Source organism: Mesoplodon densirostris, chromosome 6 (genome assembly GCF_025265405.1).
Source record: "Mesoplodon densirostris isolate mMesDen1 chromosome 6, mMesDen1 primary haplotype, whole genome shotgun sequence".
Taxonomy (NCBI): Eukaryota; Metazoa; Chordata; class Mammalia; order Artiodactyla; family Ziphiidae; genus Mesoplodon; species Mesoplodon densirostris.
The window spans coordinates 60,341,707-60,358,305 of record NC_082666.1 but is presented as its reverse complement, the minus strand read 5'-3'; the positions used below and the strand labels follow the sequence as shown (position 1 = coordinate 60,358,305).

The 16,599-nt window shown below is 38.3% G+C and overlaps 1 protein-coding gene across 5 annotated transcripts in view; it reads left to right on the top strand.

Annotated features, from left to right (window-relative positions):
• CNTLN (centlein) overlaps positions 1-16,599 on the top strand; it is a 361,905-nt gene that overhangs the window by 298,844 nt on the left and 46,462 nt on the right. For all 5 annotated transcript variants that reach the window (XM_060102081.1, XM_060102083.1, XM_060102084.1 and 2 more), the window contains exons 20-23: positions 945-1,042; positions 2,833-2,959; positions 4,350-4,487; positions 5,081-5,266. In XM_060102081.1, coding sequence (XP_059958064.1) covers positions 945-1,042; positions 2,833-2,959; positions 4,350-4,487; positions 5,081-5,266 — 549 coding nt within the window. The remainder of the gene's footprint in view (positions 1-944; positions 1,043-2,832; positions 2,960-4,349; positions 4,488-5,080; positions 5,267-16,599) is intronic.

Sequence of the window (16,599 nt, the reverse complement as noted above, 5' to 3'; positions counted from 1 at the left end):
GCTTTGAAAAACTAATAATTATGTATAAGTACTTTAATAATTAATATTGTTTATAAGTTCAAGTAAGGAAGTATTCAGTATTCATAAGGTTCTTTATTAGTTATCTTTTACTATCTAACATTATCCTAAAAGGTAGCAGCTTAAAACAGTGGCAATTTATTACTTCTTATGATCCAGTGAGTTCACTAGGTAGTTCTTTTGCTGCTGTCTGCTGTGTCCCCTCATATGCCTGCATTCTTCTAAACCAAGGATTTACCTGGGCTGGAAGTTCCAAGAGAGCCTCACTCAAAGGCTGGCAATTGGTCTGCTGGCTGTCATCTGGGGTACCTCAGTACTCTCCCAAATGGCCTTTCCTCTATATTTGTTGGAAGGTGATCCCAGAGCAGCATTCCAAGAGGGCAAAGAGGCAGGCTAGAAGGATTTAGGGCCTAGATCTGATATTTGCACAGTGTCATATGCCACAAACTTTTGGTCAAAGCAAATCGCAGGCCAGGCCAGATTCAAAGGGTTGGGAGACGGATTACACCTCTTGATGGGAGGTGCAGCAAAGCTTTGTGACTATATTTAGTCTGTTACAGGTTATTAGTAAATCCAGAATTAGTTTTAAGTGATCTTACTAAACCATAAAAATAATTAATCACATACACTTTTACATTTTACAAAATCCATATTTCCCGTAAATGTATTTTGGGTATATACTCTTTGCAATTATTATGTGAGTATGTTCCTCTATGATTTTGGCATGTTATATAAAAATTTTAGCGTGCCATGTTATTTCTGTTAGAACATACAAAATGAAGCATTTTAAAATGTTTAGATTTTCATTTTAATTATAACCATAATTTTTGCAATTTTATTATATTCATGAAAATGGCATTTATATTTTTGCTGCTTTAGAACAAGATTGAAAGACATACTTGAATTTATGTGTATTTTTAATCTAGAATGCAACTAATGAACTCACTAAACAATCATCAAACTTGAAGTCTCTGAAATGTGAACTCCTAGCAAAAGAAGAACACATAAAGGAAATGCATGAAAAGTATGTGCTTTATATTTTTATCCATTGTATTTGGTGCCACCTAGTGGCAGCTAACTCTATTAAACATTGCACACCAAGAAACAAAACCAACTTGTTGTTTGCCTTTCTTAGTTCGTTTTTAAGCCTACACAAGATGAAAGTTTAAAGAATATTACATATATCATGGTTTATGGCAAGATAGTCACTATTTTTTAATTAGAGTAAGAATGTTTAAAGTTAGATTTTCCATCTTAAACACATTTAATTCTGAATAAATATCAATTAATGGCTGAAAGACTATGAACAGAAAACTTTAGAATGTAGTAATTATTTGACTAAAAATATATGTATAGGTTGATCTTTATATTGGATTTATTGTCTAAGCTTATAAAGCAAAGGTGGAAAAAAATGTAAGTTTTGTTTGTGTTTAAAATAACTGGAGGGTTATGAAATATTATAATACTTTGTGTATTTATACTAAAAAGGAGTTTAAAATGTTCTATCTCACAGAATCAAAATTATTTCCTTTCTATATCTTTTATAGATATACTAGAGCTTAGAAGTTGTAACATGTTTAGAAAGAATTCTAATCATTCATAATTTGAGATACATATACCTCATGTACATACATGTATACCACGTTATAAGTGAAGATCACTTAAAATCTTAACCAATAAAACTATTAGACAAAAACATTGGTTAATTTTTTTAAACAGACTATCTTGAAGCTTATTTATGGATTGAGTTAGTCTTGCTTACTGTTTACCAGTGAGGACTTTAGAGAAACATTCTATGAATCATGGCTTCTTTATCTGCTGGATCTGGGACACAATTTAATAGAATTAACTCATAAAGTTCTTAGAATTAAATGAGTTAGTATTTATAAGTGCTTTACTTATGTAAAGCACTTATAACAGTGACTAGCACATAGTAAACACTCAATAAATATTAGCTGTTGTTCTTTTTATAGTAGTAATTGTAGTAGTTGTTACTGCATCTATCATTTTATACTTAGCATTATCAATTTAAGCTAAACTGATATATCAGTTCAATCTCATATGATATTAAATTTAAATAGCTTTAGGGCTTCCCTGGTGGCGCAGTGGTTGAGAGTCCACCTGCCGATGCAGGGGACATGGGTTCGTGCCCCGGTCCGGGAAGATCCCACATGCCACGGAGCGGCTGGGCCCGTGAGCTATGGCCGCTGAGCCTGCGCGTCCAGAGCCTGTGCTCCGCAACGGGAGAGGCCACAACAGTGAGAGGCCCACATATCGCAAAACAAAACAAAACAAAAGAAAACAATTTAAATAGCTTTAAAGTGAAAAAGAAAAACTATTTTCTTTGGCTATTCTTTGAAATGTATAATAAATGTATAATATTATCAAATTTTATATTTGTTTACTAGAGTATAGAATTCTTTCTTATCGGTGTTATGCTTTTTGATAATCTCTAAATATTGTTTTATATTTTTCTTAGAATGCAAGAATGGAACATAAATATAATAATTTTAAGTTTTCATAAATTTTATTAATTTTTCTCAGTTCTTTTTAAATGTTTTAATGTATATATATATGTATAAAAGACTGTAATTACCAAGTCACAACTGGATTATAGATTTTAATATTTTACTCAAATTATTAATAGAGCAATATTTTATGCCATGCAGTTATTTTATTAATTTGCAACTTCACTAATATCAGATAGCATTTAAAAATTAACAGTAGGTATAACATTGGATAATATGTAAGATATCATCACTGTTGAAGTATTTTCTATCACTCTTGATAAAGTGTCTTTTTTTCCCTTTCAAGGATGTCTCGAATGGAGAGAGATATAACCATGAAAAGACATTTGATAGAGGACTTGAAATTTCGACAGAAAGTAAATTTGGAAAGTCATGAGAGTATTAATGAAATGCTAGAAAATCTTGAAAAAAAGGTATCAATTTTTATGTTCACTGACACTGAAAAAAATCACTTCCCCTTGTATTTACTTTAACTCAAATATTCAATCTTAATAAAAGGTATAGCAAATATTCATAAAATGTGTATTGTTACATAATTACATCATTTGCTCTGAAAGTACATTATTTGTTTTAAAATTCAAGACTCCAAACGGTCACACATAATATAGTCATTCATTCTTTTTATATTTGTAAACATACCATGAGAAGATAATCAAGTTTAATTTTTTAAATCTTTAATATTTCTGGGATACATAATTCCATTTTATTCAGCATTTTCTTTTATTTAAAGCTATTATTTATAATGATAGAATTAAGCATATATTTTAAATGAAAAATATTATAGTCAATGACTATCAGTTCTTTAAAAAGTGTACTCACCGCGGTTTTTTTTAAAGTGTACTTTTTCCTTATATACATTTAATTCAGTGTACTTAGGAAAAGAGTCATATTTAAAATAGTTGTATAATATCTGATCCCAAAGTAGAAATCAGTGATTTGCTGACAAAGAGATATTTTTCTTGCTTAAAAATTTTTAAAGCTGCTATTTACACAAATCATAAAACAAATCATAAAACAGCTTGTGCTTTGGCATTCACTAAATGTCATCCACTCCAGAGACAGCGTTTCCCTTACTTCCTTGTTGGAGATAAAAATGTAAGTAATGCTCAGATGGATTTAAGAGAGAAAATTTTACATGAGCAAGAGACATGCATACAGATTTTCTTTCTCTTTCTCTTCCACAGACCCACATGAATTATAATTACTTCGTAGAGGTTTCTTCAACGCTATTCTTAAAATTTTGCTCATTTTTTTAACTTCAGTAATCATTTAAGGTAGTCTTACAATGTTGGTATAAGTAATCATTTATCTTTAATAGCTTTAAAGTGAAAAAGAAAAACTATTTTCTTCGGCTCTTCTTTGAAATGTATAATAAATATGTTGTATTACTTATTTAATTTTATCCTAAAAAGTACATGTTATACTTTTACTGGAGAATACAAATGAAAATTATCCATGACTTGGCTTATTTGAGAATCAAAACCAACCATCTCCTACTTAAGGAAGTTTAGGTTAGTAATTAAAGGAAATATAGTTAAAATTAATTTTATATTATTAGATAGAAGGCTACACATACCAATATTCATGCTTTTTTGTGCAACTTTGGGGTTTTGCTATTGATTTAAGGATTGTTAGTCTCATTCACAGTATGAGTTCTACAAATCTTATACTTGAATTTGATATCATTTATGAGAAAATAAACTAGACTTATTCATGTATTCATTTGGTTTCTGTTTGAAACAAATACAGTACGGAACTAGAATGCCTTTACCAATAATAATTACCTTCATGCTTCTATTGTAGGTGAAGACATTAACTGAAGAGTGTTCCAACAAGAAGGTATCAATCAATTCACTAAAGCAAAGACTTAGTGTCGCTGTAAAAGAGAAGTCACAGTATGAACAGATGTATCAGAGAACTAAAGAGGAGTTAGAAAAAAAGGTATGGTTTTAGGACATTTTAGCCTGGAGGTGGACCATAACAATGCCTTTTTCATTTTTAAAGTTGTCCTTTTTTTCTCCCCAAAACTACTATGAGCTATTTAAATGTTTCAGATAACTGCAAAGAACATTTATATCTCTACATAAAACACTAAGAATTTGTTTACTATTAAAGGTAGTGCTGTATTAGAGAGACAGATTTACTTGTCTTGATAATTTCTAATAAATGAAAACTATTGTTAAGAACTGGCATTTATATAAGTGGATATAAATTTTTAAGTCCACCTAAACTTATAAGCTAATTAAATACTTCCATTTGACATATGAAATCTTTCAGTCTAAAATGGCTTCCATGTCTTTAATGATTTTTAATTTTTAAAAAGCATAAACTTTATTTGATGATAAATACATGATAATATGTGTGCAGGATATTCATTGAAAATAAACAAAAACAACCATCAATTTTACTCAAATAAAAATGAATACAAGATACAGAGAGAGTAATGAAACCCTTTCCTTATTTGACATCTCTAACTAACATCCAAATCTGTTTAAGAAATATTTTTTAATTCTATGATTACTGGTCTTTTGCAGGATCTCAAGCTTACTTTCCTCGTATCAAAAATAAATGAGACTGAATCTGCTATGGCAGAAATTGAAACAGCAGCATCTAAGCATCTTCAAGGATTAGCAATGCAAAGTGAGCAGGCCCTAGAAGGTGCACAGAAGAAACTGCTGCTAGCCAATGAGAAAGTGGAAGAGTTCACCATATTTGTGAAGGTTTGAATTCTTTGTGCTTTACTAACTTGTACTTTACTTCAGGCAGAGTGGGCAGTGGTCTACTTCAGAGGATTTAGGAAGTACGTTTAAGTTCCTTTCTGCTTTCCTAAACCACAAAGCATCTTCCCCTACTTGCCACACTGTTCAAATTTTCTCTGTAAAAGATTTGTTTTTATAGCTTGAGTTTAAAAATGTCCACTCTATTATTAATATTCTTTTCTTAATGTCATTTTAGTTATGAAATTGTGGTAATCACATAATCAAGACAGGTGGGGTTTTTTTTGTTTTTTTGATTATTTTTATTTTGGCTGTGTTGGGTCTTCGTTGCTGTACGCGGGCTTTCTCTAGTTGCAGTGAGCGGGGGCTACTCTTCGTTGCGTGTGCAGGCTTCTCATTGTGGTGGCTTCTCTTGTTGCGGAGCACGGTCTCCAGGCGCTGGGGCTTCAGTAATTGCAGCATGCGGGCTCAGTAGTTGTGGCACTCAGGCTCAGTAGTTGTGGCTTGCGGGCTCTAGAGAGCAGACTCAGTAGTTGTGGTGCACGGGCTTAGTTGCTCCGTAGCATGTGGGATCTTCCTGGATCAGGACTCGAACCCATGTCCCTTTCATTGACAGGTGGATTCTTAACCACTGCGCCACCAGGGAAATCCCAAGACAGATTTTAAGACAAAAGAATTGAGTCATTTTCATTCCACTCTAGTTTTAAAAATCATCCAAGCAAGAACAACTTGCTCGGGCCTCCCTGGTGGCGCAGTGGTTGAGAGTCCGCCTGCCGATGCAGGGGATGCGGGTTCGTGCCCCGATCTGGGAGGATCCCATATGCCGCGGAGCGGCTGGGCCCGTGAGCCATGGCCGCTGGGCCTGCGCGTCCGGAGCCTGTGCTCCGCAACGGGAGAGGCCACAACAGTGAGAGGCCCGCATACCGCAAAAAGAGAAAAAAAAAAAAAAAAAAAAAAAAAAGAACAACTTGCTCCATGATAATTGAAGTTAAGAGACATTGCACCCCAGCCCATGACCTATCAAACGTGGAATGGATAGAGGAATGGTAAATAATCTAGCAGGACAAAAGGAAGACAAGCTGAAGTGTCTACAAAGGGTGTACCATCTGGAAATTATCTGACCACTGAAGACTCCCAGAACAATTCTGGCATTGGCTGCACAAGGAACCACCAAAGCTGAGGGTGGTGGGGGAGAGGAGAATACCAGGCTAAAATGGGTGTTTTGTTTGAAAGTCTTAATAAGGAATTTTTAGACCTCTGGCCTGTACTTCTGCCCCACATGGTCAGCCAGTATTCCTCCCTTAACTATTCTGGAAAAACTCAGGAGGAGCAGTTCTAGTTTCAGAGATATGAGGCACTGAGGGCTGGGAACCTGGTGATTGCTCCGCTCCTTTCAATCCCACTGTGAGTTGTTTGCACCCCTGTTTAGTGCCTTTTATTCTGCCTCGTATTATAGTCAGTAAACGGATATGTTTCCATTATATAAATTATGATGAGTTCCTTAAAGTCAAGAACAACGTTCTATTAATCTCTACCTCCACAACATGTACCATAGTGACTTGCAAAGTGTTGGCATGCAATAATGATCACTAACTAATCAAATTGAATTTCTCTTAGGAATATGAAATTTTAATTAAAGCCCTTTTGGCCTTTAAAAATAAGAATTAAGACAACCACTACTGTGGGACGGTAATTCTTTACTTTCCCCCTTTTATCTCCTGAAGTTGCAATGTTCTCTTTTTTTCTTTAACCAATCTTCGATGAGATTGAGTTCTTCCCGCTACTTGTTTCTTTGGCTGGCATATATTATTAAAAACTTGCCTATCATAACAGTAGAAACTTACTTAAATATATAAATATTTTTAATTGATGGAACCTTTATAAAGTTAAAGTTTAAATGTCCTTCTATGGAATAAAATAACATCAACACTTACTGTCTTCTTTCTCAAATAACCCTACTATTATTTGAACCACTCAGCTAGACTTGCTGCATATATAATTATTATATATATAAATATGTTAGTGTTCTCAAATCAGTTACCCCCTTAGGTATTGATCTTATTTTTAAGAATTAACATTCCTGGGCTTATAATTTGAATATAAGATGGCAAATAACTGGATCTTATATATAGTACCATTTTCTTTATTCCTCTGAAAATAACAGCTTACAACATTTTATGCCAGTGTTAATAGTACCCCATTTAGAACAAATCCCTTACTTTGTTTCTTTGGAAATCATAGATACCTTGGGAGTTTTCTCATTTAAAAAATATCTACAAAAGGAATGGAATAAAACATTTTATCTCTTTCAATGAAGGTTTCAAATGGTATAAAGTCAGACCAATAATCCTTGCCTCAGAGGACTCTAAATGATTGCAGAGTATTAATTTAAATTTATTAATTTAATATTTGCTTTTCCAGATTTAAAATGTCATTCCTTCCAAATGCTTGTTGAATAGTCTCACTGTTTAACTTATGATAAGCACTCTCATTGAATATTGTCATTATTTTACTCATGATATAGAGCTATTTTTATTATGACTTTTAGCTTCATAAACCTTTGTTTTCTGTGTTTTATATTCAGCTTAGAGTTGCATTTTTTGTACTGTTAGCCAATATATAAAATATGAAATGCAGGGCTTCCCTGGTAGCGCAGTGGTTGAGAGTCCGCCTGCCGATGCAGGGGACACGGGTTCGTGCCCCGGTCTGGGAGGATCCCACATGCCGCGGAGCGGCTAGGCCCGTGAGCCATGGCCGCTGAGCCTGCACGTCCGGAGCCTGTGCTCCGCAATGGGAGAGGCTGCAACAGTGAGAGGCCCGCGTACCACACACACACAAAATAATATATATATATATATATATATATATATATATATATATATATGAAATGCACACTTATAAGATTTACTCAAATGCTAATTATGATTTTTCCTAAAGTATTCCTTGAACGTGTCCTGTTTAAAAAATAATTGATAACCAGAAGTTTTTAAAATAGAAAAATGAATTTTATGATTAGATATCTGATTATTATAGACTTGACGAAGTTTTATGACCTTTATGATAATGTAATGGGTGTACTTCTTCACATAGAGTAGTTTGGCAAAAATTATCTTTTAAAAAACGAACTTCTTATTTATGTCCAAGGATATGAATAGTATTTAATGATATAGTGAATGTCTAATCGCTAGCTGTTCGAGAGTAACATACTACTCCTTCATATATTTCACCAACAATGATATAGAGTATAGATGTCCTAGTAGATAAATTCAGGATTGCCGTGGTTTCATGACTTTTTAATTTGAGTAACATATTAAAGGTCCTATAGTAGAGAATGATAACAGATATGGATAAAATATTTTTAGTACTCTTTCAGAAATTTTCCATGTTGTTTCAGTTTGGTATTTAGATTGCTCGCATTAAAATCAACAGATTCTATTACATTTAAATAACATTCATAATTCCGGGCATTATTGAATCAAAATCTTGGTTGGGATGAGGCCCAATAATCTGCATATAACAACTAGGTGATATTACGCATTAATACTGTTTTGAAAACATTGTTTTTTTTTTAAAACCCAACATTGCTTTTATGGATTGAATCTATATAACAAAATATTTATCAGTTTGGTATTTATTTATTTATTTTTTTATTTTTTTATTTTTTTATTAGTTTCTGCTTTATAACAAAGTGAATCAGTCATACATATACATCTGTTCCCACATCCCCTCCCTCATGCATCTCCCTCCCTCCCACCCTCCCCTTCCCTCCCCTCCAGGCAGTCACAAAGCACCGAGCTGATCTCCCTGTGCTCTGCGGCTGTTTCCCACTATCTGTCTACCCTACGTTTGGTAGTGTATATATGTCCATGCCTCTCTTTCGCTTTGTCACAGCTTACCCTTCCCCCTCCCCATATCCTCAAGTCCATTCTCAAGTAGGTCTGTGTCTTTATTCCCGTTTTACCCCTAGGTTCTTCATGACATTTTTTTTCTTATATTCCATATATATGTGTTAGCATACGGTATTTGTCTTTCTCTTTCTGACTTACTTCACTCTGTATGACAGACTCTAGGTCTATCCACCTCATTACAAATAGCTCAGTTTCGTTTCTTTTTATGGCTTAGTAATATTCCATTGTATATATGTGCCACATCTTCTTTATCCATTCATCCGATGATGGACATTTAGGTTGTTTCCAGCTCTGGGCTATTGTGAATAGAGCTGCAATGAACATTTTGGTACATGTCTCTTTTTGAATTATGGTTTTCTCAGGGTATATGCCCAGTAGTGGGATTGCTGGGTCATATGGTAGTTCTATTTGTAGTTTTTAAAGGAACCTCCATACTGTTCTCCATAGAGGCTGTACCAATTCACATTCCCACCAGCAGTGCAAGAGTGTTCCCTTTTCTCCACACCCTCTCCAGCATTTATTGTTTCTAGATTTCTTGATGATGGCCATTCTGACTGGTGTGAGATGATATCTCATTGTAGTTTTGATTTGCATTTCTCTAATGATTAATGATGTTGAGCATTCTTTCATGTGTTTGTTGGCAGTCTGTATATCTTCTTTGGAGAAATGCCTATTTAAGTCTTCTGCCCATTTTTGGATTGGGTTGTTTGTTTTTTTGCTATTGAGCTGCATGAGCTGTTTATAAATTTTGGAGATTAATCCTTTGTCAGTTGCTTCATTTGCAAATATTTTCTCCCATTCTGAGGGTTGTCTTTTGGTCTTGTTTATGGTTTCCTTTGCTGTGCAAAAGCTTTGAAGTTTCATTAGGTCCCATGTGTTTATCTTTGTTTTTATTTCCATTTCTCTAGGAGGTGGGTCCAAAAGGATCTTGCTGTGATTTATGTCATAGAGTGTTCTACCTATGTTTTCCTCTAAGAGTTTGATAGTTTCTGGCCTTACATTTAAGTCTTTAATCCATTTTGAGCTTATTTTTGTGTATGGTGTTAGGGAATGATCTAATCTCATACTTTTACATGTCCCTGTCCAGTTTTCCCAGCACCACTTATTGAAGAGGCTGTCCTTTCTCCACTGTACATTCCTGCCTCCTTTATGAAAGATAAGTTGGCAATATGTGCGTGGGTTTATCTCTGGGCTTTCTATCCTGGTCCACTGATCTATCTTTCTGTTTTTATGCCAGTACCACACTGTCTTAATTACTGTAGCTTTGTAGTATAGTCTGAAGTCAGGGAGCCTGATTCCTCCAGCTCCTTTTTTCGTTCTCAAGATTGCTTTGGCTATTCGGGGTCTTTTGTTTTTCCAAACAAATTTTGAAATTTTTTGTTCTAGTTCTGTGAAAAATGCCAGTGGTAGTTTGATAGGGATTGCATTGAATCTGTAGATTGCTTTGGGTAGTAGAGTCATTTTCACAATATTGATTCTTCCAATCCAGGAGCATGGTATATCTCTCCATCTGTTTGTATCATCTTTAATTTCTTTCATCAGTGTCTTATAATTTTCTGCATACAGGTCTTTTGTCTCCTTAGGTAGATTTATTCCTAGATATTTTATTCTTTTTGTTGCAATGGTAAATGGGAGTGTTTTCTTGATTTCATTTTCAGATTTTTCATCATTAGTGTACAGGAATGCCAGAGATTTCTGTACATTAATTTTGTAACCTGCTACTTTACCAAATTCATTGATTAGCTCTAGTAGTTTTCTGGTAGCATCTTTAGGATTCTCTATGTATAGTATCATGTCATCTGCAAACAATGACAGCTTTACTTCTTCTTTTCCGATTTGGATTCCTTTTATTTCCTTTTCTTCTCTGATTGCTGTGGCTAAAACTTCCAAAACTAGGTTGAATAAGAGTGGTGAGAGTGGGCAACCTTGTCTTGTTCCTGATCTTAGTGGAAATGGTTTCAGTTTTTCACCATTGAGGACAATGTTGGCTGTGGGTTTGTCATATATGGCCTTTATTATGTTGAGGAAAGATCCCTCTATGCCTACTTTCTGCAGGGTTTTTATCATAAATGGGTGTTGAATTTTGTCGAAAGCTTTCTCTGCATCTATTGAGATGATCATATGGTTTTTCTCCTTCAACTTGTTAATATGGTGTATCACATTGATTGATTTGTGTATATTGAAGAATCCTTGCATTCCTGGAATAAACCCCACTTGATCATGGTGTATGATCCTTTTAATGTGCTGTTGGATTCTGTTTGCTAGTATTTTGTTGAGGATTTTTGCATCTATGTTCATCAGTGATATTGGCCTGTAGTTTTCTTTCTTTGTGACATCCTTGCCTGGTTTTGGTATCAAGGTGATGGTGGCCTCGTAGAATGAGTTTGGGAGTGTTCCTTCCTCTGAAATTGTTTGGAAGAGTTTGAGAAGGATGGGTGTTAGCTCTTCTCTAAATGTTTGATAGAATTCGCCTGTGAAGCCATCTGGTCCTGGGCTTTTGTTTGATGGAAGATTTTTAATCACAGTTTCAATTTCAGTGCTTGTGATTGGTCTATTCATATTTTCTATTTCTTCCTGAGTCAGTCTTGGCCGGTTGTGCATTTCTAAGAATTTGTCCATTTCTTCCAGGTTGTCCATTTTATTGGCATAGAGTTGCTTGTAGTAATCTCTCATGATCTTTTGTATTTCTGCAGTGTCAGTTGTTACTTCTCCTTTTTCATTTCTAATTCTATTGATTTGAGTCTTCCTTCTTTTCTTGATGAGTCTGGCTAATGGTTTGTCAATTTTGTTTATCTTCTCAAAGAACCAGCTTTTAGTTTGGTTGATCTTTGCTATCGTTTCCTTCATTTCTTTTTCATTTATTTCTGATCTGATCTTTATGATTTCTTTCCTTCTGCTAGCTTTGGGGGTTTTTTGTTCTTCTTTCTCTAATTGCTTTAGGTGCAGGGTCAGGTTGTTTACTCGAAATGTTTCCTGTTTCTTAAGGTGGGATTGTATTGCTATAAACTTCCCCCTTAGAACTGCTTTTGCTGCATCCCATAGGTTTTGGGTTGTCGTGTCTCCATTGTCATTTGTTTCTAGGTTTTTTTTTTTTTGTTTTTTGTTTTTTTTGCTGTACGCGGGCCTCTCACTGCTGTGGCCTCTCCCGTTGCGGAGCACAGGCTCCGGACACACAGGCTCCGCGGCCATGGCTCGCGGGCCCAGCCGCTCCGCGGCATGTGGGATCCTCCGGGATCGGGGCACGAACCCGTGTCCCCTGCATCGGCAGGCGGACTCTCAACCACTGCGCCACCAGGGAGGCCCTTTCTAGGTATTTTTTAATTTCCTCTTTGATTTCTTCAGTGATCACTTCGTTATTGAGTAGTGTATTGTTTAGCCTCCATGTGTTTGTATTTTTTACATATCTTTTCCTGTAATTGATGTCTAGTCTCATAGCATTGTGGTCGGAAAAGATACTTGATACAATTTCAATTTTCTTAAATTTACCAAGGCTTGATTTGTGACCCAAGATATGATCTATCCTGGAGAATGTTCCATGAGCACTTGAGAAAAATGTGTATTCTGTTGTTTTTGGATGAAATGTCCTATAAATATCAACTAAGTCCATCTTGTTTAATGTATCATTTAAAGCTTGTGTTTCCTTATTTATTTTCATTTTGGACGATCTGTCCATTGGTGAAAGTGGGGTGTTAAAGTCCCCTACTATGATTGTGTTACTGTCGATTTCCCCTTTTATGGCTGTTAGTATTTGCCTTATATATTGAGGTGCTCCTATGTTGGGTGCATAAATATTTACAATTGTTATATCTTCTTCTTGGATCAATCCCTTGATCATTATGTAGTGTCCTTCTTTGTCTCTTCTAATAGTCTTTATTTTAAAGTCTATTTTGTCTGATATAAGAATTGCTACTCCAGCTTTCTTTTGATTTCCATTTGCATGGAATATCTTTTTCCATCCCCTTACTTTCAATCTGTATGTGTCTTTAGGTCTGAAGTGGGTCTCTTGTAGACAGCATATATATGGGTCTTGTTTTTGTATCCATTCAGCCAGTCTGTGTCTTTTGGTGGGAGCATTTAGTCCATTTACATTTAAGGTAATTATTGATATGTATGTTCCTATTCCCATTTCCTTAATTGCTTTGGGTTCGTTATTGTAGGTATATTCCTTCTGTTGTGTTTCTTGCCTAGAGAAGTTCCTTTAGCATTTGTTGTAAAGCTGGTTTGGTGGTGCTGAACTCTCTCAGCTTTTGCTTGTCTGTAAAGGTTTTAATTTCTCCATCAAATCTGAATGAGACCCTTGCTGGGTAGAGTAATCTTGGTTGCAGGTTTCTCTCCTTCATCACTTTAATTATGTCCTGCCACTCCCTTCTGGCTTGTAGAGTTTCTGCTGAGAGATCAGCTGTTAACCTGATGGGGATTCCCTTGTGTGTTATTTGTTGTTTTTCCCTTGCTGCTTTTAATATGATTTCTTTGTGTTTAATTTTTGACAGTTTGATTAATATGTGTCTTGGTGTATTTCTCCTTGGATTTATTCTGTATGGGACTCTCTGTGCCTCCTGGACTTGATTAACTATTTCCTTTCCCATATTGGGGAAGTTTTCAACTATAATCTCTTCAAATATTTTCTCAGTTCCTTTCTTTTTCTCTTCTTCTTCTGGAACCCCTATAATTCGAATGTTGGTGCGTTTAATGTTGTCCCAGAGGTCTTTGAGACTGTCCTCTGTTCTTTTCATTCTTTTTTCTTTATGTTGCTCTGCATCAGTTATTTCCACTATTTTATCTTCCACCTCACTTATCCGTTCTTCTGCCTCAGTTATTCTGCTATTGATCCCATCTAGAGTATTTTTTATTTCATGTATTGTGTTTTTAATCGATGCTTGATTCATCTTTAGTTCTTCTAGGTCTTTGTTAACTGTTTCTTGCATTTTGTCTATTCTATTTCCAAGATTTTGGATCATCTTTACCATCATTATTCTGAATTCTTTTTCAGGTAGACTGCCTATTACCTCTTCATTTGTTAGGTCTGGTAGGTTTTTATCTTGCTCCTTCACCTGCTGTGTGTTTTTCTGTCTTCTCATTTTGCTTATGTTACTGTGTTTGGGGTCTCCTTTTTGCAGGCTGCAGATTCGTAGTTCCCGTTGTTTTTCGTGTCTGACCCCAGTGGCTAAGGTTGTTTCAGTAGGTTGTGTAGGCTTCCTGGTGGGGGGGACTAATGCCTGTGTTCTGGTGGTTGAGGCTCGATCTTGTCTTTCTGGTGGACAGGTCCACGTCTGGTGGTGTGTTTTGGGGTGCCTATGGCCTTATTATGTTTTTAGGTAGCTTCTCTGCTAATGGGTGGGGTTGTGTTCCTGCCTTGCTAGTTGCTTGGCATAGGGTGACCAGCACTGTAGCTTGCTGGTCGTTGACTGAAGCTGGGTGCTGGTGTTGGGATGGAGATCTCTGGGAGATTTTCACTGCTTGATATTATGTGGAGCTGGGAGGTCTCTTGTGGACCCGTGTCCTGAAGTTGGCTCTCCCACTTCAGAGGCACAGCACTGGCTCCTGGCTGCAGCACCAAGAGCCTTTCATCCACCCGGCTCAGAATAACAGGGAGAAAAAGCAGAAAGAAAGAATTAGTAGAAGGAAGAAAGAGAGAGGGAAAGAAAGGAAGAAGGGAAGAAAGGAAGGAAGGAAGAAAGAAAGAAAGGAGGGAGGGAGTGAGGGAGGATGGAAAGAAAGAAGGAAAGAAAGGAGGGAGGGAGGGAGCAATGAAAGCAAAAGGAAGAGTGAATGGAAGAAGGGAGGGAGAGAAGAAGGAAAGAAAGAAAGAAAGACAGGAGGGAGGGAGGGAGGAAGGAAAGAAAAAGAAAGTGGAAAGAAGAAGGGTGGGAGGGAGGGAGGAAAGAAAAAGAAAGAAGGAAAGGAAGAGCGGAGGGAGGGAGGGAGGAAGGGAAGGTAGGAAAAAAAGAAAGAGCAGGTAAAGTAAAATAGAATAAAGTATGAAATATAGTAGCGTTATTAAAATTGGAAAGTAATTATTGAAAAAAAAAAAAACGGACCGATAGAACCCTGGGACATATGGTGGAAGCAAAGCTATACAGAGAGAATCTTACACAGAAGATTACACATACACATTCACAAAAAGAGAGCAGGGGGAAAAATCAAAAATCTTGCTCTCCAAGCCCACCTCCTCAATTTGGGATAATTCGTTGTAAAAAGAGGAAAAGGGCAAGAAGTCTGAAATCTTGCTCTCTAAGTCCACCTCCTTACTTTGGAATAATTCGTTGTAAAAAGAGGAAAAGGGGGGAAAGTCTTAAATCTTGTCCTCAAAGTCCACTTCCTCAATTTGGGATGATTCGCTGTCCATTCATGCACTCCACAGACGCAGGGCACATCAAATGGACCGTGGAGCTTTAATCCGCTGCCTCCGAGGCTGCACAGAGAGATTTCCCTGACTCTGCTCTCACAGCTCCCGGGTCTCAGCCTTGGACCTGGCCCCGTCTCTGTGCGTAGGTCGCCAGAGGGCGTCCGTTCTTCGCTCAGACAGGACGGGTTTAAAGGAGCCGCTGATTCGGGGGCTCTGGCTCACTCATGCAAAGGGGAGGGAGGGGCGCGCAGTGTGGGGCGGGCCTGCGGCGGCAGAGGCCAGCGTGACGTTGCAGCAGCCCGTGGCGCTCCGTGCGCTTTCCCGGGAAAGCCGTCCCCGGGTCTCGGGACCCCGGCAGTGGCGGGGTGCACAGGTCCCCCGGAAGGCGGGGCGGACAGTCACCCGCGCTCGCACACAGGCCCCGCGGCTGCGGCGGCGGCGGGCGGCGGCAGGCGGTGGCGGGCCGCGGGGGCGGCGGCGGCGGCGGCGGTGGCGGGCCGCGGGGGCGGCGGCGGCGGCGGCGGCGGCGGCGGCGGCGGCGGCGGGCGGCGGCGGGCGGTGGGCGGCGGCGGGCGGCGGCGGGCGGTGGGCGGCGGCGGCGGGCGGTGGGCGGCGGCGGCGGGCGGCGGCGGCGGGCGGTGGGCGGCGGCGGCGGCGGCGGCGGCGGCGGCCCACGCCCGTCTCCGAGGTCCACGCCTTACCCGCGGCTCGCGCCTGTCTCCGGCGCTTCCCTAAGCAGCCCTTTTAATGCCCTCTCCTCGCACACCAGGAAACAAAAGTGAAAGTGAAAAAAGACTCTTGCCTCTTCAGCAACTCCAGACCCTTTCCCCGGACTCCCTCCGGGCTAGCCGTGGTGCACTAACCCCTTCAGGCTCTCTTCCTGCCGCCAGCCCCAGTCCTCTCCCTGCGCTCCGACTGAAAGCCGATACCCAAGCCTCAGCTCCCAGCCCCGCCCGCCACGGCGGCCGAGCAGACAAGCCTCTCGGGCTGGTGTGTGCCTGAGGGCACCGATCCTCTGTGCCGGAATCTCTCCACTTTGCCCTCCACACCCCTGTTGCTGTGCTCTCCTCCGCTACTCCGAA